Genomic DNA, 23,972 nt, shown 5'->3' on the forward strand with positions numbered 1-23,972 from the left:
AGACCCGGGAAACGATTTCTTATCCATGTCTTATCATAATTGAGCAACCGTGTTGTATAAATCAGGACGAACAAGGTTCCTCTTAATAAAGAATTTGCGGTGTCGTTCATCTGTTGTGTTTTGACGTAAGAGAAGAGTTCAAATATAATGTCGAGACTGTAATAATTATTGAGACTGTCGTGTCCACTGCGCAGCGTTCGATTGGATATTCACAGGTAGAAAAGTCGCACATTTCCGCCCCTACCTATATTCTAAAGATGTTCCTCACGCACAAGAACCAGTGGTTAGAATGATAGGACTCACTATAGCCGTGAATACTATTCTCATTTGCAAGATATAACACAGAATCTACATAACCATACCACCGAGTCCAGATGACAAGGGAGGCCGTTCGAAAGGAAATCTAATATGACAGATTGGCTCGCGCAAGAGGTCCCAATGTGATGACATAATAAACTGATTTCTTCGAGAAACGACCTAATAAGAGAGAGAGAGAGAGAGAATATATTTAGACAAAGGTACGGCAAGGATATCTGCATGAAAAGAAAAAAATATAGTTAGCTCTCGAATCATTCTAGCTCTCAGTCCCAATGATTCAGATACGTACTTCTCTGGATAAGCCTGCTCGGCACCCAGCTTGTATCTCGGCTCCGGGTTCAAGTTGGCAGGCAGAGGCGGCAATCCGTTAGGTCCCAGGATACCCTGAATACCCTTCTTGTCCTTCTCGAACAGAGCGGCAAGACCGCGCTCCTCACCTTCCTGCTTCACCGCAACCAGCTGCTTCTGACCAGCTTCTCCGATCTGCAGAACATCCTCCTTTGGTGCGGCCTTGCTTCCTACGCTGAGGAGACCCACAACATCCGCCTGGTTAACCACGCTCAGTCTCGGGTAGTTTCTGCGCGTGTCTCGCTTCCAGTAGGGGTTGTCGGCGATATCAGCGGCAGGAACAGTGACAGGGTCATCGTACGATTCCGGGGGGAGAGATCCTGGCGTAGGCCAACGGTACTGAGGGTTCAATGGGACACCGGTAGATCGGGTAGGGTCGACGGCTAGAAGGCGGCGAATACGCTCCCAGATGCCGGTCGACTGGACGGTATATTTCTACAAGCTGTCAGTAATCCGGCATCGAGTAGAAAAAAAAAGAAAAGAAAAGGCAGGATAAGCCGCAGGAGACTCACCTTGTGGACGGCAATCGCATTTGACAGCGATTTGCCCACTTTCAGCGCATCCCGAGTCATGTTGGCACGCCTAGAAGAGGCTAACTTTCCTGTGTATCGAAGTCATCAGAGAGAATGAAACGAAGACGAAACTGCCGCTTGAGCCAGCAACGACTGCTGGGCTACATACCTCGTGAATTCAAACGCTTACCGAACTGATGCTCTGATATCCGAACGAGAACGGAGGTGGTTTGAGGTGCAGTTGTCGGGATCGGGAAATCTATATTCCGAGAGGGAAATGCATATCACTTCGGGGCACTCTGATGTAATAAGATCTTCGAAAGAGAGGGGGCACAATGGAAAATTCACAGATTGTGGATTCGAGCGTACCGTAAATTCGTTCTGGTTGTCTCATTACATTTATTCGATCTCATCTAGGATGGTTTGCATATCTGGACTATGTTGCGGTTTTTGCAGATGACTATCCGCATTTGGATGCTTTGTGATTCGCTCCCTGCCATTGAATCTTGATCCGAGTAAATGCTGAGGGACTTATGTTCAACAATAGGTCTAGAATACTTTTGAAACACTTCCTTTCAATAACAATGCTCTAGCACTGTGGATTCAAAACCGTGCGATAAATTATGTACATACATACTTAAATACTCTACCACAACCCACTGTGATCTCATCTTTCCGTGGGCTAATGTTCGATGTTGTACATCAGACATATAGATGCCTCGCGCACAGAGAGATGCGATTAAGAACTCCTATATCTAGAATACCTAGATAAGGGTCGTTGCTGCAACAGTACCTGATGAGTTACCGAACATCATGACTTGTCCGGGGCGGACGAGCCGTCTGCTTTTGTCTCCGAATCTTTGGATTCGTCTTTGCCCTCATCTGGTTTGCTCTTCACTAGCGCTCTCACGGCGTTAACAGTTGCCTCCGGTCCACCAGCCTCTGAGATCAGGACCTTTCCGGCCTTATCCACGACGACGACTCCTCTGAGCGTTCCTTTTGGTGCCTTCTTGAAGCCGAGAGCCCCAATTAGGCTAGCCTGTTGGTCACACAGGAGAGGGTATGGAAGGTTCTGTTTAGTCTTGAAGGTCGTGTTGGCCTTGGGTGAATCGTTGGAGAGCCCATAAATAGCCAGACCGGTGGAGGTCAAGTCGCTGTAATCATCGCGGAAAAAGCATGCCTGCCTTGTGCCTTGGATCATTATTAATTTCAACTTCATCGTTTCTTCCTTCCGGGACGTATGTGTTTTGACAGTCTTGGTCATTTGCAGAAGGAGTATACGAACACAAAGGGAAGAGAGAATAATAAAGAATCTCGCCGTGCTTACAAACTCCAGTCCGAATCACGCCTTGGGGCAGTTGGAGCTCAAGACAAATCTCATGGACTTCTACCAGGCAAATAGGGGCGTTGGAAACGGGATCGAAGGACGAGAAGGAATACTTACATCCAGGGGTCGAAGCCTTGGGGTATGTAAAAAGAACAACTCCCGCTTCACTCTCGTCAACCAATGCCTTCAGCGTCGTCTTGACACCCTCGTGCGTTTCGATTTCTCCTCCAAACCCATCGAGTTGAATGGTATCTCCCACCGAGGGAGTGCTAGATTTCGACGATTGAGCGGCCGAGTCCTTCTGGGCTCCCTTTGCCGATGCTCGAGGTCGACCTCTGGTAGCTGCCTTCTGTGTTACCTTGGGCTTCTTCTCCGTCGGGGCGGGCTCTGCGGGTGCTTTGCGCTTCCTGAGTTCGACCATGTTGGTAGCGGCGCGATACCAATGTTTATGTGATCAGGGTGTTTTCTGGAGTTTTCAAAGACAGATAATAGCGCACTTGCCAGGAGCGATTTGCAATAGAAAGTGAGGGATTAAGGGAATAATAAGCTTGAGTGGTGGCAGTGAGTTATAGCAAACGATAAGGAGTAATATGCGACGGACCTTTCCAGCTGCGACGCGCGGGAAACGCGTTCTGGACTTATTCTACTCCGTAGTTACTCTAGTCCAAGGGCCCGCTAACCCCGGTGTCCGGCGCGGAGATATCGACTACTACTAGTAGAGGGAGTTACTGAACTGGGTTGAGTATCGTGTCTTGACAAGCCTGTCACTATTGAAAAAAAAAAAAATCAATTAATCACTATCTGATAGTTACACCCAGAAATATGAGTCATTACATGCATACTATGCACGTGGCAAACTCCATCCTCAGTTGATACATCACGCAAGAGGACCCCGTTACTTATGCCCCCCTAAATTCGTACTCAGGACGTATGGTAGTAGTTATAGAGTCCTGCACCATATGGCAAGCGTTAAGCTGCCAAGATGATGAGATCATAAAGGCTTGTTTGTACTCGTCCGTAGAGAACCATAAAACCAGACGAGGTTCCCAAGGTCAAGGAAACAAATCCCGATCGACACTGCAGGTGGAGCAGATCTACGAACACTCTAGTTTTGACGTGATGGACAACTTGCCTGGATTAAATTCTTACATGCAGAATCGGTGTACAGACTATAGTGTGATGGTGTATGTGAGATAACGGTGTGCTTATGAGTATTTAGTCAGCACTGTCCTTTTTGATTCTGTTCACGCATGTATGTATGTAATTACTTTATTTTGTGCATTGAGGCTATGATTCTCCGTTACTGCGACCGGAACGTCAGAAACTAGATTATCTCCCCAGGATGACGTTTTGCGTGCTGATCCGCCAACGAGATTTGCCAGAAATAACAGGGCGGACTGGGATAATAAATACCTGTACCTGTTATTGGATAATTAATTCGCATCATACATAGTAATAATGATAATCGCTGTGAGGATGGAGAGTTTTGCGGGCGCAGAAACGGTTAGAACCACTCTAGTCTTCTCCAGTTGGCCGATAGAGAACCTTGGAAGATTCCCAAATGGGCGTCGGAGCCGGTGGCCAGTTTTGCTCACACGACCACCGTGGAGGCTGGGAAGTGGCAAGAGATATCAGAGACCTATCGTGTTCAACTACTCGAATATACTCGAGGAAGAACAGGACGAACAGGAAGACAATGGGAGACAGAACCGTGGAAATGAGGCCGCGAGCAGCCTACCTGAGGGCGTAGTTCCCTGGCCCGGCTTCCGCGGTCGGGCGGTTCAGGGACGCCGTTCGCCCAGACTTTTTTTTTGCCTGGCGCAGAATCCAAATAGACCCGCCTCCCGCTTTTCACTGAAGAACAAAAGGAACCTCGACTTCTTTCTCCATAGATCGTCTTCGTTGCCTCTTTCACGACGTCCATGTTCTGCTGCTTCTTGAACGCAATTTGATCTCTTCTCTGTCTGCACTTGAGCATCGCGTTCTTCTCGCTCTTCTCACTCTTCTCACTCTTCCACTCGTCCGTTTCCCCATCTCTACAACTGGTTTCTCCGCCAGTACTTCGGGTCACGCGCACAGAGCCGGTTCTCCGGTGAACAAACTCACTCGCCCTTCTCCTCTTCTTGCCATTCTACCAACCCTCAAAATGAAGGTCTTTTCCTCCAACTGCACTTTTGATTACTCCTGGGACGAGGTCTCCACGGCAAACTGGCGCAAATACTGTCCCTGGAACGATAAGTCCACTCATGTCGTTGCGGCCGATACGCTATCGAGGGTCGTGGACCCGCAGACAGGCATTGTAAGTCATCTTCAACCTGCTGTAGGTGATCGTCTGGCTGACAGTTCTGGGTCCAGCTACGCACGGAACGTCTGATCACCTGTAATCAGTCAGTGCCACAATGGGTGCTCTCCCTCTTCGGCGGCAGCGCCACTTCTTATGTCTATGAAGTCTCCTACGTCGATCCAATCACCAAGAAAGTCACGATGTGTTCGACCAACCTGACCTGGTCAAACGTCCTGAATGTTCGCGAAACCGTCGTCTATCGGCCGTCTCCATCCATGCCAGCCTCGAAAACCGACTTCCAGCAAGAGGCCAAGATCACTGCCCTCTGCAGTGGATGGCAGAAGATCAAGAACAAGATCGAAGAAGCTAGCGTCGAGCGATTCGGCCAGAATGCGAAGAGAGGCCGTGAGGGATTCGAGGCCGTGCTCGAGATGAGCCGCAGAGTGTTCAGCGAACAGCGAGAACGCGAAAACCAGAAAATCCAGTCCTAGATGACTGCCAAACCTTCTACGGAATTGCCGTGGATGTGTCCTTCCTATTTCCATTCCCATTCTCCATGGTCTTAACCAAGCGATTGCATATTTAGCATACGTCCTGACGATCAGCATCGCAACGTGAGTTCTTTGGCGTTTTTCTGATTTTACACCATTTGTCTATTTTGGCCGTCTTTTTGAGACGAAGAGAAAAGTCGATTTCTAGATGGCGTCTGCAGGGGGGGGTTTTTTTTGTTTTAGATAGTCTTACACTCGTTACTTGGGATGCGATAAAGCATGGGTAGATAGGGGTTCCTTTTGTTCATTTTCTAGATAGACGTTTTAGTTTTTGTCTCTTCAAGCAGCGAGCTTTTTCTGGCGATTCTTTTACTACATGGGATGCGGTGTACGCAATGGTTCTTATTGTTGTATAGAGTTATCATTTTGTCGGAAGCACCTGTATATATTATGCTTTGGAGCAGATTATACCTATTTCGATTCTCCACCGTGCTCATTCATCATGTGTCTCATTAGAGTATGCTAAGCATGACCGACTATGCGAGTCTCCCAAACACATTCGAGAAGGAATAAACGCCTTGCTGGATCAAACAACGATGCTGAAACCAAAAACTATCCCAAACCAATTGAACATATTCATCCCAGGAGACCGCCCAGCACCACCCGACCCACTCCAGAGATCTCATTCTTCGCACCGCTCCTGCTCGCATCTTCAAACTCACGCACTACCCCGGCCACGATGACCTTGCGCAACCTGGCGTCCGCTTTCGTGAATATTTCCCCCAGAGCAGCGGTGCAGACCGCAGGACTGGACACCAAGGAAACGAGCCGCGTGTAGCAGTCTATCAGCACATCGCATAGAGTTGCAAAGGTCTCGAAGAAGTCAGGATCAAAGGGCAAAGACGGCGTAAGGAGATACGAGTATTCTTCTCCAGGCAGGAGGTCGGAAAACTCCGTAGTTGGAAACGACATCACCGACGACGCCGCGCCCGAAGAGTTTCCCGTTATAGACTTGGCATCAGAATTATCACCTGATTGCATAGGAAGTCCAATCTCATTGGCAGAGCTGGATCTTCTCGTCTTGATGCTGGAATGCGCCGCTGCTCTCTTGAACATCTGAGGAATACGGGCCCTCGCGAGCGTCGATGACGAGCCTCCATCGGGAGGATGTACCTGCTGAAAGGTCTCGAATTCTAGCAGCAAGGCGTTCAGGGAACGGAGATATTCAAAGGGGGTAGAGTTGATATCAAGAATCGGCGGCAGAGATAATCCCAGGAGAAGATAATTGATTGAGCGACGTGTGAGCTTCCGCTGGTCGAAGTATGACATGCGCGAGAGATCTGCCTTTGAGAAATGGACCGTGTTGAACCAGTATACGCGGCCCTCATGACTTTATCATAATAGTCCCGTCAGCAACTCTTGCTCAAAACAGTATTTGTAGGGGGAAAGCGCATGGATTCCACTAACGCTTTTCTAAGGTAATCCAAGGTCGATATCCGTTTCGAAGCCATGTCATGAATGTGTTGATAGATCGCAGCTGCGCTTTGCGGTCCCAATGATCCTCCACCACTAACGGCCGGAGGAGGGAGCGGAGGAACGACGTCCTGGGCTGATTGTCCCGCGACTGAGGACTTGGTATCTCTCCGAGAGAGCCCTGACGACATCATCTTAGTAAATTCAGGTATAGAGGCGGTGATAATCGCAGCAGTCTTCGCTGATCGCAGCCAGAGCCGGAACGGAGTGCGCAGTAGTTTCCAATCTGCGCATGGGATCTAGTTAGAATCAAAGAAAAGCCGAAAGTACTTTTTGCAGCATGATTGGGTCCAGATAGCTGCTGGGTCTCTACTCACAGATATCTCAAATTGACGTCCCTTGCGACGCCCCTATTCCCCCAATCTAGACCATTTATTGAAAGTCGACCTAAGACTTGAAGCACAGCTGTGACCGTCCCCGGATATGCAGCGTCCCAACGCTTGGAAACCAGACTCCGAGGGGGTGGCACCGAGTGAAATTGTCTGGGATGATCCAAAAAGACAGAGAAGTTAATTAAATCCAATGAATCTGTCCCTAAGTTGATGTTCGCGAGCACCTGAAGGTCCCGCGGTTCGGAGGTTAGCTCCAGGGGCCGATTGGCTAGTGTGGTTTCCCCTCCTGAACCTCGATGAGGGGACAATAATTCGATAACAATTCCATTCTTCTTATCACATTGCCCATAAGACCGAAGGGGGATTATCTTTTCAGATCTTATTCTTCAGATTTATCCTTTACTTCTTGCCGCGACTGTGCTACTACATTCATTTCCGTCGACCTCGATCTCCAACCGCCATACTACTTACCCTCCTTGCATATGGCTTCATCCGCCGACGAGGTCATCCCGTCGCACGGGCAATGGCCTGTCGACCCTCAGGAGGACACCCCGATATCTAAGGATCGCATTTGGGTGGACGGATGCTTTGACTTTAGCCATCATGGTAAGATCCAGATACAATCTTCGGTTGATAAGATGCGGGTTTGCTAACAGAGTCGGCATGTGTAGGTCACGCTGGCGCAATGCTCCAAGCCCGTCGACTCGGAAAGGAGCTGTTTGTTGGTATTCATTCCGATGAAGCGATCCTTGAAAACAAAGGGCCTACAGTCATGACTCTCAAAGAACGGTCGGTTGTTACCTTGATACGTCCAACTACATCGTGCTGACGACGATCTTCCCAGTTCAGAGTGGCAGCTGTCGAGGCATGTCGATGGGTTACGAAGGCCGTTCCTCACGCACCCTACGTCACATCGCTTCCCTGGGTCTCGCACTACGGATGTTTCTATGTGGTCCATGGAGATGATATAACCTCAGATAGCAATGGTGAAGATTGCTATCGTTTTGTCAAGGCCGCTGGCCGTTTTCTTGTGGTGAAGAGGACGCCTGGTATTTCTACTACAGATCTGGTCGGGCGGATGCTTCTCTGCACACGAGGCCACTTCATCAAGTCCTTCCAGGGTGCGCTCTCAGGCGAAGAAGGACCTGGCAGCCCGGAAGAGAGGAAGGCATATGCGGATGATCTCCTGCAGAGGATTCGAGAATACGCCACCGACCAGACCGGATTACAGCCAGGACCGGAAGTTTGGACATGGACTGGATCGGATTCGGCCAAGCTCAATCACACCAATGAAGAGCCCGGAGTATTCGACAAACTCGTCGCTGGGAAGCCGCCAAGACCTGGTCAGCGGGTCGTCTATGTAGACGGAGGATTCGATCTTTTCTCATCCGGCCACATTGAATTCCTACGGCAAGTTGTGGCACTAGAGGAGGCTGAAGGTCGGCAGCGGGGCTGGTACGAGCCTCAGCAGAGGGAACAGAGATTGAAAGAGCACGGTGAAGACTACGAACCCGCATACGTTATCGCCGGTATACATGATGATGCCGTGATCAATCACTGGAAGGGGCTGAACTATCCGATCATGAACATTTTTGAGCGAGGCCTTTGCGTTCTTCAGTGCAAGGTCAGTTATTCCCCCTTCCATTCTGCTGGATAATTGCTGAAGTTCCTAGTACATCCATGCGGTCGTATTCTCGGCCCCTTTCACCCCCAGTAAATCCTACTTACAGGCGATGCCGACGGGAGTGCCCAGCGCCGTTTATCATGGGCCAACTACGTTCATTCCCCTTACATATGACCCATACACAGCCCCGAAGCAGATGGGTATCTTCAAGGAAATAGAGAGGCACGACTTCCAGGACGTAAATGCTGGTCAAATAGTCCAGAGAATCCTGAAAAGCAGAGAAGCATTCGAGGAGAGGCAGCGAGCCAAGCTGCAAAAAGCTATCGTGGAAGAAGCAGTCAAACAAAAGGAGGCTCAGGCCTAGTGAAGAAGGCCGGTGAGCAGGTCCAGATCGAAGTAAGAAATCCAGCATAACCCCGGCTCATCCACAGTTATCATTAGCCTGTGACTGACGATACATCGCAGATGTCATCCATATCCGATGACGGTGGACATAGGGTCCGGTATAGAATGGTTTTGAGCCTTGTAATAGTCTGTACATAGAATATTGGTGACAACCGGGGACTGAAAGGTAGGGCATTGTATAATGAGAAGGCAGAACAATACTGCTTTACATGATACTGCATGCTACTCGAGAATAAGCACTCAACTTGCTATATAATACGCCTCAGCTATTGGCACTTGAGGTGCCCATATAACTATTATGCACTCTTGATATCTGCGTTGATTTCGATTCCAGAGAGTTGAACCGAGACGAATTAAGTGAGACCAAACGACATTATTTTGGGATAGCTATTACTAATATCTATCTCTATAGCCGGTAGTGGTAGTATTAACGACAGACAAACAAGGTCCTAGGGCATAACGCGCAGGTTAACTATATGATATCGAATAAGTATCTCGTGCTATCTGCCTAACTCCGTTGGACATGTCTCGAGTTAGTGGAATCAAGTTGACGGATTCATATAGAAGATTCAAATGGCATACGCTTAATGGCATAACTTGCCAGTCCACTTTAGGATATTGCACTTATAATGGATATAGGCCGAAGTAAATAGGATAATCTGACATTCTCGGCGCCTACATGTTAGCACGACAAATAATGATTTCCAAATACACTGAGCAGATTTATCTCACTAGCAGTCTTCCAAGGACCAGTATTAGAAGGTTGGTAATCTAGTCACCAGATTCAAATTCCCCAGTCCCACAATCACTAAGAGTGAGCGACGAGTTTCTGGGCGAGGTCCTTCATAACCCCCCAATACTTCCGTTTCTCAACTCGCCACGCCTGCTCATAGCAGCACAATTAGATATGAGGAGATTAATATTCAATTTAATTCTCACCTTTGCTTTCGCCTTAGACTTAGCTATAGCTTTCTTGCTCAAGTCCTTGATTTTCTCAACGTCCTCACGAAAAGCGCGTTGCAAGTCCTCTTTGTCTCCTTCGCTTTCTTGACGTGATGCTTTAGCAGAATTAAACTTCTTTTTAAAAGAACCACGAAGCTGATCTTCGAGTATGTTAAAGCGAGCTGGTCCCAGAACTTCCACGCCTAGAGAGACGATCTTTTGCTGCGTCTTACCCCATTCCTTCCATAAACCGTCAAGTTGACGTTGATCGGTCTCTAGCTCATCGCGCAGATTTTGCAGATTCGCACTAGAAGGCATCACTAATTCAGGGGATCGTCCTGATGGTCTCGATCTTGCGAGTGTCTTCTCTCCGCGTGATGATGATCGTGCTAGGTATTGCTGAGTAGAAGAGTATTTCTTCATCAGGAGATCTAAAACCTCCTCTTCTTTCTGGACGAGGGATAGTTCTAGATCTCTCCTTATCGCAGTGCGGGTGTCATTCAGGGAATCTGAAATCCATTCCAATCAGTAAGTCCACCATGGATGATCTTGCTAGAACGCTCCTATTTTGTCTATCTCACCGGTGAAATTTTCTAGAAGCTCTTCCTTGGATATGAGAGGGCTTTCGGGCCTAGTGAAGGCCGGCATGTCTGTAGTAGTAGTAGTCCTGGTGTTGTATACATCGGGCTTTCTGATGGAGACTTTGGTCTTCCCCTTAAGAGCATCTTTCTGGGTAGATGGTTTTGAATACCGGGCACGAGATCTGAAATTGTACTCAGAAGGAACGCTGGAAAGAGCTTTTGGTTTATGTTCTTTGCGCCTTGCTGGCATTTTGGCTCTATGCGGAGAGTGTGACAACTTGCTCTATCAAAGTCGTTGAATATCCCGGGCCCCTGCCAAGGAGACAAACAGGAAAAGGTATTCCAGAACAGCTTTCTGTCGATACAGAAATGACAAACCGATAATGTTCGAAAGCATGTAGCTCGTAAGAGGGGAGTTCGGCTTCTAAGGAAGAGCACGAGGAAGTAACGTGACCTTTGAACTGAACTATGAGTAGAGAATCTGGATAAATATACTGTACAACTAGTAACGGAAACCCATACGTACATGCTCTCGGGGATCTAGAATAGGAAGAAAAATAAGAAAAGAAAGAAGACCAAGAAACGAGACAGACAGATAGATGACTGGACCACGATTCTTCTCATAATAACACAAAAGGCCCTCTATTCAGGCTACCGTACAAGACAGGTATAGACGATATCAATATATCGTGAGCAAACGACAGACACCCTCTGAATGAATGAATCCTTTACTCCGCCGCAACCAGGACTCCCTTCTCTTCCAGGAGCTTCGAAAGCTCTCCGTTCCGGTGCATGGACATCAGGATATCGCAACCACCGACAAACTCCTTGTCAACGTACAATTGCGGGATGGTCGGCCAGTCTGAGTACTCCTTGATACCTAGTGACGCAAAACCATCAGTTCTCCGTGAATCTAAGACGACGGAAGAAGGCGGAGGAACACAGCGCATACATACCTTGTCGAAGTTCCGGGTCCTCCAAGACGTTAAAAGCAGTGAACTTCTTCGGGTCGACACCCTGAAGGCCCAAAATCTGTATAGTTGCTCGAGAAAAGCCACACTGGGGCGTCTCGGGAGTGCCCTTCATGAACAGAACAACCGGCGCAGAAGCCACTGCCTTGTCGATGGCGGCTTTTGTCTCCGACGAAAGAAGGCGAGCCTGGAGAGGGGACAATCGAAGACCAAAGAACGGTTTCGGAACAGGGACAGAGGTCAAGCGCGTAGCTTGCCGGAATGCCTTCAGATAGATCTTTAGTCAGAATAACTTGCGGCGCGCAAAATAGCAGCAACAGATGAACTTACCGATGGGAAAGCAGATCTGCAGAACATGATGTCTAATAACCTTTGAGGTGAAATAACAAGAGACACCTGATGCCCCGGCAGAAAAAGAGCAGAGTTTGTATACTGGAAATTGTTTTGGACGAGGTTATTTTTTTTATGACGGCATTCTTGGACTCCAAGGACCGACGGATGGGATGCTTACTTAACCGCCAGTGGCGTCAATAAGTTACTAGGTAACTTAAGCGTACACTAGCAGAACATTATGCGGAGAACAACAGTCGGGGCATGGAACCAGGCCATTATTATTATTACCGATACCGTTATTGGCCCAAATGAAGACTGGAAGAGGCGACATGCAAGGCGCCAAACTAGCGGACAACCATCCAAGGATGAAGTATACATGTATCGCTTGCGTGAGGACACTACCTTTAGACAGTGACAACACGATATCTACTTGCGCTACGACTCGGATTGAGAAACTAATATAACTTCAGTACAGAGCTAGAAACGTGATCGCTGGTCCTATCTGCTGATATCGAAATTGGCGGTTGCATTTGGGATCCTGATAAACTTAAATCTATCTATCTATACATACTCCATCTCCTACTAAATACTGATACACGTGAGCGAGGCCTGCAGATCGACAAAGCTGCCACAAAAGACCCTGGTCCAAAATTTAGCGGCTTCATGCAAGTTCAGAGTTGGACTTCGTCTCTTCATCATAGAGTCCCAGAAGCCGTGCGACGTAGTCACCCAACAACCCTAATGTGATTCCACCACCGGTAAACCAACATCCATTCTTGAACCACCACCAACAATTCTTCACGTCTTTCAGCTGGACCCGTGAGATCATCACACCGAGGGTGAGAGCCGCACTACCGCATGTGCCGAGGAAATAGATAGGGCCCGCTCCTGCTGCCAAACCTGCTGCAGCAAGGAGGGACACCTGTGCGACGGCTAGGCCAGATAGCACAGTCTTCGTATTGTGCTCGTGGCGTAGCGCAATAGATTTAATACCAGCTGCCACATCGTCTTTAATGTCCATATGTGCGTAGATCATATCATACAAAACTGTCCAGGAAATGCAGCTGGCATACAGGGCGGCTGCTGTCTGCAAGGCACTGGGATTCGAGAGAAGGTCAACTCCAAGGGCCGGGAACCCCATGATCGCACCCCACGAGAAGGTAAGCCCCAGGACAAACTGCGGGTAATTGGTCACCCGCTTGGCGAGCGGGTATGTTGAAACGAGGAGCAAGCTTGGTATGCCATACCATAAGCATTGCGTGGGGAATTGAAGAAGGATACCGAGACCTGCTAGTAACTGCGTTCCGGTAAAGATGATGGCTCTTTCGGGAGTCAGCGCTCCTCGAGCAATGGGCCGCAATTTCGTCCTCTCGACTTTGGGGTCTAGATTCCTGTCCCATAGATCGTTGATAGCGCATCCAGCCCCTCTCATAATCAAAGCACCACTGAAGAATAGAGCTGTTGTCGTGATCACGTCCGTCGGTGTAGCCATCGGCGTTGCCATTGGCGCCGCGAGAAGAGTCGAGAATAGGCAAGGGAAGAAGAGGTAATATGTTCCGGTTGGTTTGTCCAGACGCACAAGCTCAGCGTAAGGTACCCATGATTTGGGCAAATAGGCGAGCAAGCCAGTCTGCGGTGGCACGTACTGTACAACAGGCGATTCTTCCTTTTCTGTGACGGGGAGGGAGGCAGGAGTGGGGGACTGTGACGAGGTAGCCGACTTGTATTCCCTGATTAGCAGCCTCCTGGAGATTGCATGTAGCCTCCAAGGTTGTTGAGAGACTCGAAGGTGGCATGCACTGGCCATCATCGGGGCTTTGGAGATAAACGACGTAGACACAGGTGCGAGGTTTCTGGCGGCAAAATGTCTTCCCAAGCGCAATGGGGCCTTACCCCCTGCTTCCCTCAGATTACAGTGAAGGCGCATAGGGGCAGTCACACCCGAACACCTGAAAGGAGATGCCATCATATAATTATACGCAGTAAAGGCAGATCTTCTCGCGCGCGAGGTTTCGGTAGGCGTTGCGGGGATAAGCGGTTCGCGTTTTCAGCTCAAAGAAACATGGTTTTCGCAATATATTGAACGATATATATGCAGTCTCCGAGGTATCCTCCAGTACAGATAGAAGGGGTCAGTTCGCGCGGTCAATTCGTCAATTCGTCACTTCTATGCTCGTGCAGAGGATAAATCGGCCGGCTGCGGGTGTTGAGCGGAGTTTATTTGGTGAATTGGCTCTATGGCAGTGAAGCCAAATCTGTGATGCGTTAAGGACAGTATTGGCCAATTGATACCTGAGGAACACAGTAATGAACGAGGTTTGCAGTAAGAGTGAAAGAACGAGGAGCAATTCACTATCTAGATAGATCACTTCGGCTTCACATCTGGAGCTTTTGATCGGACCGGCAGGAACAGCCAGAATAGGACTAGCGCATCGCGCCGACGCTGCACGCCGCCGCGTCGAGATAGATGGACAATTATCACCGACCTCGCTATCCATGCTTCACTGCTCATCTGCGTTCCTTCACTCCTCTTCCTTCACTCTTCATCCAAAGACTAGGAGGGTTCTCGCAACAGGGTCTGTTGTCTGTTCAGTTTGCCACCAACCCAAATTTGAAGAGTCTCCTTAACTTGCCCATCTACCTTCGCTCCTCCAACAATCGTTGAGCGCCCGGCGTTGCGCTCTCACTATGAAGTGATAACTCAGGTCTGAGTTACTCTCGCTGATCGTTCACCTTGTCCTCTCACATGAAGGAACCCCGTCCTTTCGTCGGTAATATCGGCGACGCGTGGAGAGAGCGCTATCTATTTTGGTGACCCGTTCTCGGCTTGATTTGACCAAGTCTAGCCTCGTTGTCTCCTGGTGATATTTCACGCGAGATGCCCGCGCAGCGCCCCTGTGCTGCCTTTGAGCCTCTGCCACCGGACCTTGACGTTACGGCGCTCGTCGAGTCTACGCCGAACTTTGAGTTCGCGGTTCGCATCCATTGCGACGCGATCGATGAACAAGGACTGGAAAATTTCGAGAAGCTAGTGCTTTTGCATGTGGTTCTAGGAGGGAAACCGCTGGTCATAGAGGGGTACGAAGACCGGTTGGACAAATGGACTTTCTCAGAGCAATGGCTGAGAGACAACCATTCCGCGAAGAGTACGTCCTCCCCTAACCGTTTGTGTCCCAGATATCCCTAACCGCTGTCTCTTCTACCCCGCAGCCGAGATCGCGCGAGATCTGTCGAGCAAGTCAAATATCCCCATGACTATTGGCCACTATCTAAACAACCTTCCGTTTTTGACCGAACAGTGGAATGCGCATAACTACAAAGACCCTAAGCGCCAGCGAGTCTATCTGAAAGACATCGACTGCCCTCCTGTCTGGCACGATAAGCTTAGGGAGCTCATCCCTCCGTTGCTATTCTACTTCAATGAATCGACTGGAGATGCTGGCGGGCCGGGAGCAAAGCTGGAACCAAATCCGCACGGCGCTGGGACAAGGCTGGGAAAAGGGATCGCAAAGGCAGGAGACTTAATGAGCAGTCTTCGACCAGAAATGCGGGCAGACAACCTAATGTGTTATATTGGTCATGAAGGTACTTACACCCCAGCGCACCGGGAGATGTGTGCCAGCCTCGGCCACAATATAATGGTCGAGGCTTCCACTGGCCTCGTAGAACACGGGAAACCGACAAAACGAGGCAGCTCTATCTGGTTCATGACTGAAAGCAAAGACCGTCACCTTGTCTCAGAGTATTGGTTATCTACTCTCGGGCACGACATCGAGATTGAAAAGCATTTTGCTCAAATCAACGCATGGAAGGCGGCTCCCTTCAAGACATATGTTGTTGAGCAGAAACCTGGTGACTTCATCCTTATCCCCCCGCTCGCGCCACATCAGGTTTGGAACAGGGGAACTAGGACGATGAAGGTAGCTTGGAATCGCACCACCGTCGAGACCCTGGAATTGGCCCTGACTGAAGCTCTCCCGCGAGCAAGGATGGTGTGTCGTGACGAACAATATAAGAACAAAGCTATCATTTTCTTCTCTCTTGACAAATACTCGAAATTGCTTCGCCAAGTGCAGGAACGCAACCTCAGCGGTCCCAAGATACGTCAGTTGCAGAAAGACTTTCGACGGTTACTTGCACTCTATACGAGGATCCTCCTATCGGAGAGTTTCTCCATTGAGCGACCGGAGGAGAGGAACATTCAGTTTCTCCCTTATGACAGCTATGTCACATGTTCATACTGCAGGTGTAACATTTTCAACCGGTTTCTGACTTGTCCCTCTTGCGTTGGCAAACTCCCCTCTGGTGAGGAAGATAATTACGATGTTTGCATGGAATGTTATGCTATGGGCAGGAGCTGCGCTTGCATTTCAAAATTGAAGTGGGTGCAACAATTTCGTTGGAAAGAACTCGTGGAGAAGCATGAACTGTGGAGAAAGCAGATAATCAATCTAAGTGGCCTCACAGACGATGCGATCAAGTCTTTCCACCAAGAAAGGAAAGACATTCACGATGCAGATATACGGACCCTGGCAGAGGTCTGTCAGGAGGAGCTGCGGAAACGACCCTGGGTCGACGTCACGAAACCAAAGACCGTGGAAGAACCAGAGGAGGACCCCATTGATGTCGACGATGAGGGTAGACCTCGAAAACGGAAGAAGACTCGTTCTGAGAAAGAGCCTAAGGGAAAACGTACATGTCATACTTGCAGGTATCCTGAAGCAACATGGAAACTTGCTACTTGTGAGAAATGCAAAACGAGCTACTGTTATGGAAGTTTGTTCAGAGCTTTCGACATCATGCCACAGCAGGTTATGGAGAACCGGAAGTGGCAATGCCCGAAGTGTCAGAAGATCTGCAGCTGTGCAGCTTGCCGGAGGGATCCTACGGTGACTCCTTTCGAGCCTAAGGGTACCTTGCTGGGACATGACACTAGGAAGATAGCCGATCCCCGGAGCGTGGAGAGCTTAGTGGACTTCAGTCATTCTAATATTGTATGGCTCAAAAAGGCTGGTGATGGCGATTTCCATAACAGTCGTCGTCTTCAAAGACGTCTGGAAGAAGCGGAAATGCTGAAATTAGACCAACCGGTTCTTGGTGAAGATTATGTCGAGCCTACACGTCCAAGTTTGGAAGATGCGGCAGATCATGGAGGAATCCCTGTTGATCCAGCATTGGCACCAGGCACTCGAGGGAATGACGGAACTAATATCCCCATAGATCCGGCCCTGGGTGGTGGGTCAGAAGAGCCTCAGTTCTTCGTTCCGAAGAATGGTATTCTCAGAGAGGGCATGAGAGACGAATATGAAGAAACCGAAGCTATAACGTTTGAGTATCCGGACCCCGAAGGGCCATCAATCGCACCAGACGCGTCCCAACAGACACCTTGGCAACCGCTATCTGAAATAGCGGAAAACTCGCACGATCCCCGCACCGAAGCAAGTTCGACAGTAGACGGCAACGGCAACGGTAAGAAACGAAAGCGAGCCAGCGAACACATCAAAGTGCAGAACGGCTTCAACATGATTTACGACGGACCGGGTGATGCTGCGCCAAGCAGAGGGAAGTCTTCGTCATCCAAGAAAACTGGTTCCAAACAGAAGAGATCAGATAAGCCAGCGGAGCAGGATCAGGTCTCCACAGCGATTGAAGCGGTAAGGATGCTTGAGGATTCCGTCGTGGTTATGTCCGACGTTTTGAGCCACGACCAGCAGCCTTTCTCCCTGAAACCCGAAACCCAAGGGCGAAGGCGTAGGACTCGTAGTGGTGAGGACGATGACGAGTTCACTCCCGTGAGACGTGACAGACGCCGTTCCCAGAAGCCAGTGGAGGAGTCTATCATCATCCAGAAGAAGAGAAACCCGCCCCGTGCAACCAAAAACCGGGCAGCTCCGCCAGCAGCGCCGCCAGTCGAGATTGATGACTTGCGCAGCGACGATAGTGACGAGGAAATTCAGCCAGACACCGTTAACCCGGAGTCTCTAACGTATCGGCCTTCCCCGCCGTCAGGAGCTTCCAATGATTCAGACGGATCTGCGGATGATGTTGCATATCCTGTAGCAGTCGACGAACCTAGCCCAGTGAAGCGGGTGCATCTTACGGAAGCTGAAGAGAACCGCAGAGCCAAGCTCCTGGCCATGCAATGGGCTGAAGGCCAATTCGATGATCTAGAGGAGGAATGGAGCTCGCCTGACGAGAGGCCCGATCCTGTCTTCCCGAACGGAGGGCCAACGGCACTGAGCTCTTCTGCACATCTACCGGGCAAGAAAGGGGCGTCGGGAACCAATCTTACGCCACGCGCTAATAAACGAGGAGGAAGGTCATCAAAATGATCTCACGTTAAACTTTAGGAATTGGATGTAGGGAGCACATAGATTCTCATCATATCACCTGTGGTGATAGTCGTGCGATTGTTAGTTACAGCTATCCATTGAGTAATTGAATTCTCAAGTCAACATGTTTCCTGAACTGTCCAGCTTTCATTATTTGATTTTCTTGAGCAGCTGCTAGTCGTAAATTTCATCTAAATCACCAACGTTATATTTGGCCCAAGACGCGAAAAAAAAAGCAGTCGAAAACAAGAGAACAATTTCCATTCCCCCAAGAAGACAAGTAGAGATATATAAGCTCATTTCCATTCAAACACATGCGCCAGGAAAACAAAAGAAGCCGAAACAACATGAACAACATGAACAACATATGTACATACAACATAGTACAATACAAGCCAAGCCTCCCACCGCAAAAGGGAACCCATTTAAGCTCCCTTATAATCATACTTGAGATTTTCCAGCTGTCCCACATCGACAGAAAGCATCAATTTCCGCGTAATGCAGATAATCCCGAATACAACTATGATCAAGTTCGTGTCAGTATGAGTATATCAGTTATGCTCCGACGACAACAACAACAACAACGATCAAACCGAGACGAATCGAGCAATAAGAAAGACACACGAGAGAAAAGAGAGAAAACCTACCTCCAGGAACAAGATACGACAACCGCGGCACCCCAGCATAACTAATCCCATAGCCATAACCCGTCGCATACGCAAGCAAGGTGACAAGCGCACAAAGCCCCACATTAACAGCAACCAAATGCTCCCTGACAAGCTCGAGGTATCCCAGATTCCTCACTGGGCGCTTTTCCTTCGGATCCGGTCGTGGAAGCGGGATATGTCGCATGATATACGCACTCGCGAGGAGGGAAAGAGTACTGAGAAAAGAAATAATCCTCTCTGAGGCTGTTGCAGAAGAAGAGAATAGGCCTGGTAAGAAGGCGACTATAGAGACGAGGGGAACGATGGTGAAGACGAGCTGTTTTTTGTTATTATGGTTGATATTCATTTGTTCATTTCATTTCATTTTAAATAGAAATGGAAGTTGGTTCATAACTTACTTTGTATTCAGCGTTTCGCGCATCATCGCGCGATCGCAAGTCGTTGATGATTCGCTCTTGTTCTATGGAGTTTTATCAGTATTGTTATTGTATATATGTATCACGAAATACTCGGAAATAAATAATAACTAATAGCACTTACCTTCTTCATCTAATTCCTGACGGGCGTCATCGTCCGAGTCTTCTGGATACCGGAACGTCTTTCGTATTCTGAGAGCGGCCATTTCTTCTTTTCTTTTACTACTGTCCTTATATTTGTCGAATAATCAGATAATCCTGCTTATATGAGGAAAGACAGAAAAAGTATTGTCATGGAACGTCGTTAGATAGTCGTAGTAGGTTAGGTAGTTAGTAGATATTGCATTTACACGTGGGAGTTTGGACTGTTTGACATTTCAAGGCGAACCTTAGTTCTTTGGCAACCAACGCCGTCGTTAAGTTCTCTAGCTACTTAGTGAGTGACCTCCGCGAAAAACGAAAGATAGGATCCTCCACCCAGCCATACACATACCATACAACATGTCGCACTCAATGTCTCTCCGGACCTTACAGACTCATATTATCCGCCCTCGACTTTCCAACAGCCGGGGATGCCGAAATGTATCACGGCGTACATTGATCCCCGCTCCGAGCGCGAATTCAGGACCTCTGATGGACCGCCGTCCTGATCGAGCATTGCCCGAAGTGAATTCCGGTCGCGGCTGGAAGCGGACGCTGCCTATCTTCGCGGTCGTCGTCGGCGCAGCCATGCTCGGTATTTTCAACTATCAGAAATCATCCTCGAGTGTCGTCAGCAGTACCCTCTATGCTCTGCGAACGTCGCCGCAAGCGCGCGAGATTCTAGGCGATGAGATATACTTTGCGAGCAAGATTCCCTGGATTAGTGGCACGATGGACCAATTGCATGGTCGTATTGATATCACATACTGGGTGAAGGGGACTAAGGGCGAGGGGAAGATGCGGTTTAGAAGCATTAGACCGGACCGGATGAGCTATGTAAGTTGTTAGATCTCAAGGTCTCCTGTAGTCGTCTTGATGGCTGGACTAATATGATTATTCTAGTTCCGTACTCAGGAATGGAGCTTGGAAACAAAAGACGGAACCGTCGTGCAGCTTCTCAACGAGAACGAGGAAGATCCCTTCAAGGCTTAAACTACGTTCTATCACCGAATTGATCGACTACGGAAGTCCGAGACGGGAAGTGTACAGCTATACCACGTCCCTGATGCATCGTGCCTGGAGTTTTGTATGATACTACTTTTTTTTCAATTCTTATTAAAAGGAAAGCTGGCGTTTTGAAGGGCTGCCGCATCATGGGATGAGATTTTTGTATATGCGCGTGTTGAAGAGAGTAATGGGAATCATTTGTATCCTATATGCGAGCGCCATCACCGGATATGAGATGTATAGTACACCGAAGGGGGGCAAAAAAACAAGATAGAAGAACCTAAGGGCAACAAAGAGTCTCCACTTCAAGCTGCTTGAGCAACCGCCTGCTTGAACGCAATCTCAGGCCAAGGCTTCTTAATAGCATCCTGAATCATCACGACAGTGTTTTTGGGACCACTGACAGCACCTGTCAAAGAAAGAAAGAGAGATCAGTCAGTATAAAAAGAACCCCCGTAAAAAAGCAAAAGCAGACACCCAAACAAGAAACCATTCACATACCGTTCACGACAACAATGCCATTCTCAGGATCAACCTTCAACACCTTGAGATTCTGGACGGTATTCCGCTCATTACCCATGTTTCCAGCCATTTTCTTTCCGGGATACACTCTGGAACCACCACCCTGACCCTGACCGGCGGAACCTAGCGAACGATGCGTCAAACTGACACCGTGACTGCGATCCTGACCGTGGAAGCCGTGTCTCTTCATCACACCCGCGAAACCCATACCCCTCGTATTCGAGCGGGCGTCGACAAACTGCCCTTCCTGGAACCAGTCCGCGTTGATGACCTGTCCGACGGGGAGCAGGCCGCTCTCATCCTTGACCTTGAACTCATGGACATGTCTCTTCGGGGAGACTCCATGGGCGGAGAAATGGCCGAGGAGCGATTTCGTCATGTTGCTGGCATGTTTCCATCCGGAACCGACCTGGACGGCATAGTAGCCGTGCTGTTGCCGCGTCTTGTGTGATACGACCTGGACTCGATCGAGTTGCAGGACTGTGCATGCGGTACGCTTTCCCGTCTCGGGGTCGTAGATGGCGGTCATGCCCTTCTTGACAGCAATAGCGCCCGTTCGGAGAGGAGTCGTAGCGGCCTTGCGTTCGAGAGCCGCCGTGTTCGTCGACTTCAGCACCGGCAGATCCTGGCCGACATTGAAGCGATTCGGTCGAGGAGGCTCCAAGGACCGGATACCAAAAGATCGTCTGGAGACATTCTGGGCCAGAGACGACGGGACCCAAAGAGGCGACAGCGCCTGCTTCAGCCCTAGCGGAAGCCGTGGCGGCATTGTGGGCAAGTTGATCGTGTCCAGACGATGAGCGTTGGGATCGTGAAAGTCCAAGCAGTGAGATTTTCGGGGAAGTTCTGCGAATACCGCCGGAGATGCCAAGACCGGAGTCCGGGACAATCCAGATCGAGCAGATCAATATTATCAACTAAACTAATTAAGATGGAGATCAAATAATAATAATATCAATGCAAAATGCCATTTCAATGAAAAGACTAATGAATCAATCCTATCTAGCCTCTTCACGCTTCTCCCTGGTGTTGTCTTGGAATTGATGATATGAATGCTGCACGCATAACTTCCTAGGGACGTTTACAACCACAACATATCCACTTCCATGTACAATCAGTAACTAATAACCCAACTTAGCCATCGAAAGCATCAAAGATATAATAATAACAATCCAATCTAATAATAAAAAAAACATCCAAAAGCAAAAACGAATAAACTCACCTCTGCAAAGCACCACCAAATTAATCAATCACCTTAAAACGCAACAAGACTAAGTAAAGCGGGAAGAGCGCGGGCCTAACTAACTACTTAAATAATAGTCGTCCAGGAAAATAAAAAAAAGGGACGTCACCGAAATCTCACCGAAGGAGTTATATAACATAATATTATTATCCCCTCCCAATTGAACAACAGCTTCATTCTACTCACACGTCGTTTCCTTGCCTGTGTTTTATTATTTCCCCTTCGTGTCTGTCTGTCCGCTACTAGTCTAGGGAACTCGATCGTGTTCGAATCTACGGAAGTTCCGGGAGGGTTCCATCTTTGTTTTTTTCTCTCGCGGGAAGAGTCAAGAATAAGGCAAAAGAAAAAAAAAAAGAACTATCCAGGCTACGACGATACAAACACGATAATGCCCCCCTCTCAAACCATGTCGACCTTCAGACCGCTTCTCCAACGATACGCGGAGCTCTTTGTCCTCCAGGGCAAGGGATCCTCTTCTTCTTCCCTTCTCTCCAGAAGAGCTGTGTCCAATTCCTCCAGTCAGCTCGCCCGACGCGCTGCCAGCACCATTACTCCTACGACACAAGCATCCTCTCTCTCAACCTGTGCTTGCTCATTCACCAAACGGTCTCCCCAAATAGCCTATCGAGCCAGCAGGAGACAATCACCCTTCTCTCGACCTTCTTCTTCCTTCTCCTTCCGCAGCCGCCGGACACCCCGACGCGGATACTCTACGAATACAACAAAACCCCCCGAGGAGGAGCCTCATTCGCTATCTCAGCGATTGAAGAAGCTAACTCGTGAATATGGCTGGTCGGCACTAGGTGTATACTTGCTGCTATCAGCGTTGGATTTCCCGTTCTGTTTCGCCGCGGTAAGGCTTCTGGGTGTCGATCGGATAGGGCATTGGGAGCATGTTATTCTGGAAACGGTGAAGTCGACGGTTAAGAGCGTTTCGCCCTTTGCTGCGGGAGAGGAGAAGAAGCAGGGTGAGGCTCCTATTGATCATGGAGTGGCGGAGGCGGAGAAGAGGAACGCTGGAGAGGGTGCTAGTATGTGATGTTCCCATTGTCCCCGTTCCATGAGCCTGTTTGTTTGGACTGCGTCAATCCGCTGACTTGATCCTGCCTTAGGTATCTGGACACAACTTGCCCTCGCATATGCCATTCACAAGAGCTTTATCTTCCTGCGCGTGCCGCTGACAGCGGCCGTTACCCCGAAGGTCGTCAAGACCTTGAGAAGCTGGGGCTGGAACATCGGCAAGCGCAAGCCCAAGAACGTGTAAGATGTCATGATGCGAAGAAGTCCGGATTGGATATATTATTATACAGCGACGAACTCTCCACCCCCAACATTCACGGAACCAGAAGTAGAAACACATGCACCATTGTACATTAATAGATAAGCTATTTAATCATTTGCGTCCAGATGATATCCTCTTTCCTCGCCTGACAGAGCATATGAACCTGTTGACATGCGATTCAATGCAACATCTCCAAAAATCTGCAAACCAAAACCCAAAAGGGGGGAAACAGGGAGAAACAACAGACGGGGAAGGACATGGTGTGTATCTCACTCTATCGTAGACGGACATATCACGCTCCACGAAGCCTGCCAGCATATGCATAGAGAGATGCACAAGTAGATGCATACATCAAACCA

The 23,972-nt window shown here is 48.9% G+C and overlaps 13 protein-coding genes across 13 annotated transcripts; 5 read left to right on the plus strand and 8 right to left on the minus strand.

Moving 5' to 3' along the window:
- Positions 1–187: 187 nt before the first annotated feature.
- Positions 188–1,389, minus strand: C8Q69DRAFT_129718 (putative NADH-ubiquinone oxidoreductase 21 kDa subunit). Its single transcript, XM_028625292.1, has 3 exons — positions 1,179–1,389; positions 608–1,101; positions 188–533 (listed from the first exon to the last, which is right to left on the minus strand). The coding sequence occupies exons 1-3, from the start codon at positions 1,236–1,238 to the stop codon at positions 509–511; spliced, it is 579 nt and encodes a 192-aa protein (XP_028486911.1). The 5' UTR covers positions 1,239–1,389; the 3' UTR covers positions 188–508.
- A 267-nt stretch (positions 1,390–1,656) lies between these two features.
- Positions 1,657–3,053, minus strand: C8Q69DRAFT_129811 (putative disrupter of telomere silencing protein Dot5). The gene is made up of 2 exons (XM_028625294.1): positions 2,623–3,053; positions 1,657–2,369 (listed from the first exon to the last, which is right to left on the minus strand). Exons 1-2 carry the CDS (start codon positions 2,924–2,926, stop codon positions 1,990–1,992), a joined length of 684 nt encoding a protein of 227 aa, XP_028486912.1. The 5' UTR covers positions 2,927–3,053; the 3' UTR covers positions 1,657–1,989.
- A 1,496-nt stretch (positions 3,054–4,549) lies between these two features.
- C8Q69DRAFT_130125 (PRELI-like family-domain-containing protein) lies at positions 4,550–5,598 on the plus strand. Its single transcript, XM_028625295.1, has 2 exons — positions 4,550–4,804; positions 4,861–5,598. Exons 1-2 carry the CDS (start codon positions 4,652–4,654, stop codon positions 5,278–5,280), a joined length of 573 nt encoding a protein of 190 aa, XP_028486913.1. The 5' UTR covers positions 4,550–4,651; the 3' UTR covers positions 5,281–5,598.
- A 318-nt stretch (positions 5,599–5,916) lies between these two features.
- C8Q69DRAFT_503943 (hypothetical protein) lies at positions 5,917–6,944 on the minus strand (the record flags this gene model as incomplete). The annotated part of the gene is made up of 2 exons (XM_028632532.1): positions 5,917–6,670; positions 6,748–6,944. 2 exons carry the CDS (start codon positions 6,942–6,944, stop codon positions 5,917–5,919), a joined length of 951 nt encoding a protein of 316 aa, XP_028486914.1.
- Positions 6,945–7,627: 683 nt separating this feature from the next.
- Positions 7,628–9,133, plus strand: C8Q69DRAFT_503944 (hypothetical protein; the record flags this gene model as incomplete). The annotated part of the gene is made up of 4 exons (XM_028632533.1): positions 7,628–7,751; positions 7,817–7,934; positions 7,995–8,769; positions 8,819–9,133. 4 exons carry the CDS (start codon positions 7,628–7,630, stop codon positions 9,131–9,133), a joined length of 1,332 nt encoding a protein of 443 aa, XP_028486915.1.
- Positions 9,134–9,982: 849 nt separating this feature from the next.
- C8Q69DRAFT_503945 (hypothetical protein) lies at positions 9,983–10,947 on the minus strand (the record flags this gene model as incomplete). Its single annotated transcript, XM_028632534.1, has 3 exons — positions 9,983–10,057; positions 10,114–10,625; positions 10,698–10,947. The coding sequence occupies 3 exons, from the start codon at positions 10,945–10,947 to the stop codon at positions 9,983–9,985; spliced, it is 837 nt and encodes a 278-aa protein (XP_028486916.1).
- A 200-nt stretch (positions 10,948–11,147) lies between these two features.
- Positions 11,148–12,503, minus strand: C8Q69DRAFT_454905 (glutaredoxin-related protein). Its single transcript, XM_028629739.1, has 3 exons — positions 11,999–12,503; positions 11,654–11,933; positions 11,148–11,577 (listed from the first exon to the last, which is right to left on the minus strand). The coding sequence occupies exons 1-3, from the start codon at positions 12,023–12,025 to the stop codon at positions 11,426–11,428; spliced, it is 459 nt and encodes a 152-aa protein (XP_028486917.1). The 5' UTR covers positions 12,026–12,503; the 3' UTR covers positions 11,148–11,425.
- C8Q69DRAFT_454907 (UbiA prenyltransferase family-domain-containing protein) lies at positions 12,504–14,368 on the minus strand. Its single transcript, XM_028629740.1, has one exon. It carries the CDS (start codon positions 13,968–13,970, stop codon positions 12,663–12,665), a length of 1,308 nt encoding a protein of 435 aa, XP_028486918.1. The 5' UTR covers positions 13,971–14,368; the 3' UTR covers positions 12,504–12,662.
- Positions 14,369–14,754: 386 nt separating this feature from the next.
- Positions 14,755–18,440, plus strand: C8Q69DRAFT_130273 (JmjC domain-containing protein). Its single transcript, XM_028625297.1, has 2 exons — positions 14,755–15,147; positions 15,212–18,440. The coding sequence occupies exons 1-2, from the start codon at positions 14,880–14,882 to the stop codon at positions 18,331–18,333; spliced, it is 3,390 nt and encodes a 1,129-aa protein (XP_028486919.1). The 5' UTR covers positions 14,755–14,879; the 3' UTR covers positions 18,334–18,440.
- A 318-nt stretch (positions 18,441–18,758) lies between these two features.
- On the minus strand, positions 18,759–19,623 carry C8Q69DRAFT_441478 (hypothetical protein; the record flags this gene model as incomplete). Its single annotated transcript, XM_028628746.1, has 4 exons — positions 18,759–18,853; positions 18,981–19,317; positions 19,400–19,461; positions 19,542–19,623. 4 exons carry the CDS (start codon positions 19,621–19,623, stop codon positions 18,759–18,761), a joined length of 576 nt encoding a protein of 191 aa, XP_028486920.1.
- Positions 19,624–19,825: 202 nt separating this feature from the next.
- Positions 19,826–20,805, plus strand: C8Q69DRAFT_130275 (cytochrome oxidase complex assembly protein 1-domain-containing protein). The gene is made up of 2 exons (XM_028625298.1): positions 19,826–20,395; positions 20,462–20,805. Exons 1-2 carry the CDS (start codon positions 19,919–19,921, stop codon positions 20,549–20,551), a joined length of 567 nt encoding a protein of 188 aa, XP_028486921.1. The 5' UTR covers positions 19,826–19,918; the 3' UTR covers positions 20,552–20,805.
- C8Q69DRAFT_130287 (50S ribosomal protein L3) lies at positions 20,640–22,041 on the minus strand. The gene is made up of 2 exons (XM_028625299.1): positions 21,068–22,041; positions 20,640–20,975 (listed from the first exon to the last, which is right to left on the minus strand). Exons 1-2 carry the CDS (start codon positions 21,855–21,857, stop codon positions 20,872–20,874), a joined length of 894 nt encoding a protein of 297 aa, XP_028486922.1. The 5' UTR covers positions 21,858–22,041; the 3' UTR covers positions 20,640–20,871.
- A 696-nt stretch (positions 22,042–22,737) lies between these two features.
- C8Q69DRAFT_503952 (hypothetical protein) lies at positions 22,738–23,595 on the plus strand (the record flags this gene model as incomplete). The annotated part of the gene is made up of 2 exons (XM_028632535.1): positions 22,738–23,362; positions 23,444–23,595. The coding sequence occupies 2 exons, from the start codon at positions 22,738–22,740 to the stop codon at positions 23,593–23,595; spliced, it is 777 nt and encodes a 258-aa protein (XP_028486923.1).
- Between the last annotated feature and the right edge of the window lie 377 nt (positions 23,596–23,972).

This window comes from Paecilomyces variotii (genome assembly GCF_004022145.1).
Source record: "Paecilomyces variotii strain CBS 101075 chromosome Unknown C8Q69scaffold_2, whole genome shotgun sequence".
NCBI classification, from domain to species: domain Eukaryota; kingdom Fungi; phylum Ascomycota; class Eurotiomycetes; order Eurotiales; family Thermoascaceae; genus Paecilomyces; species Paecilomyces variotii.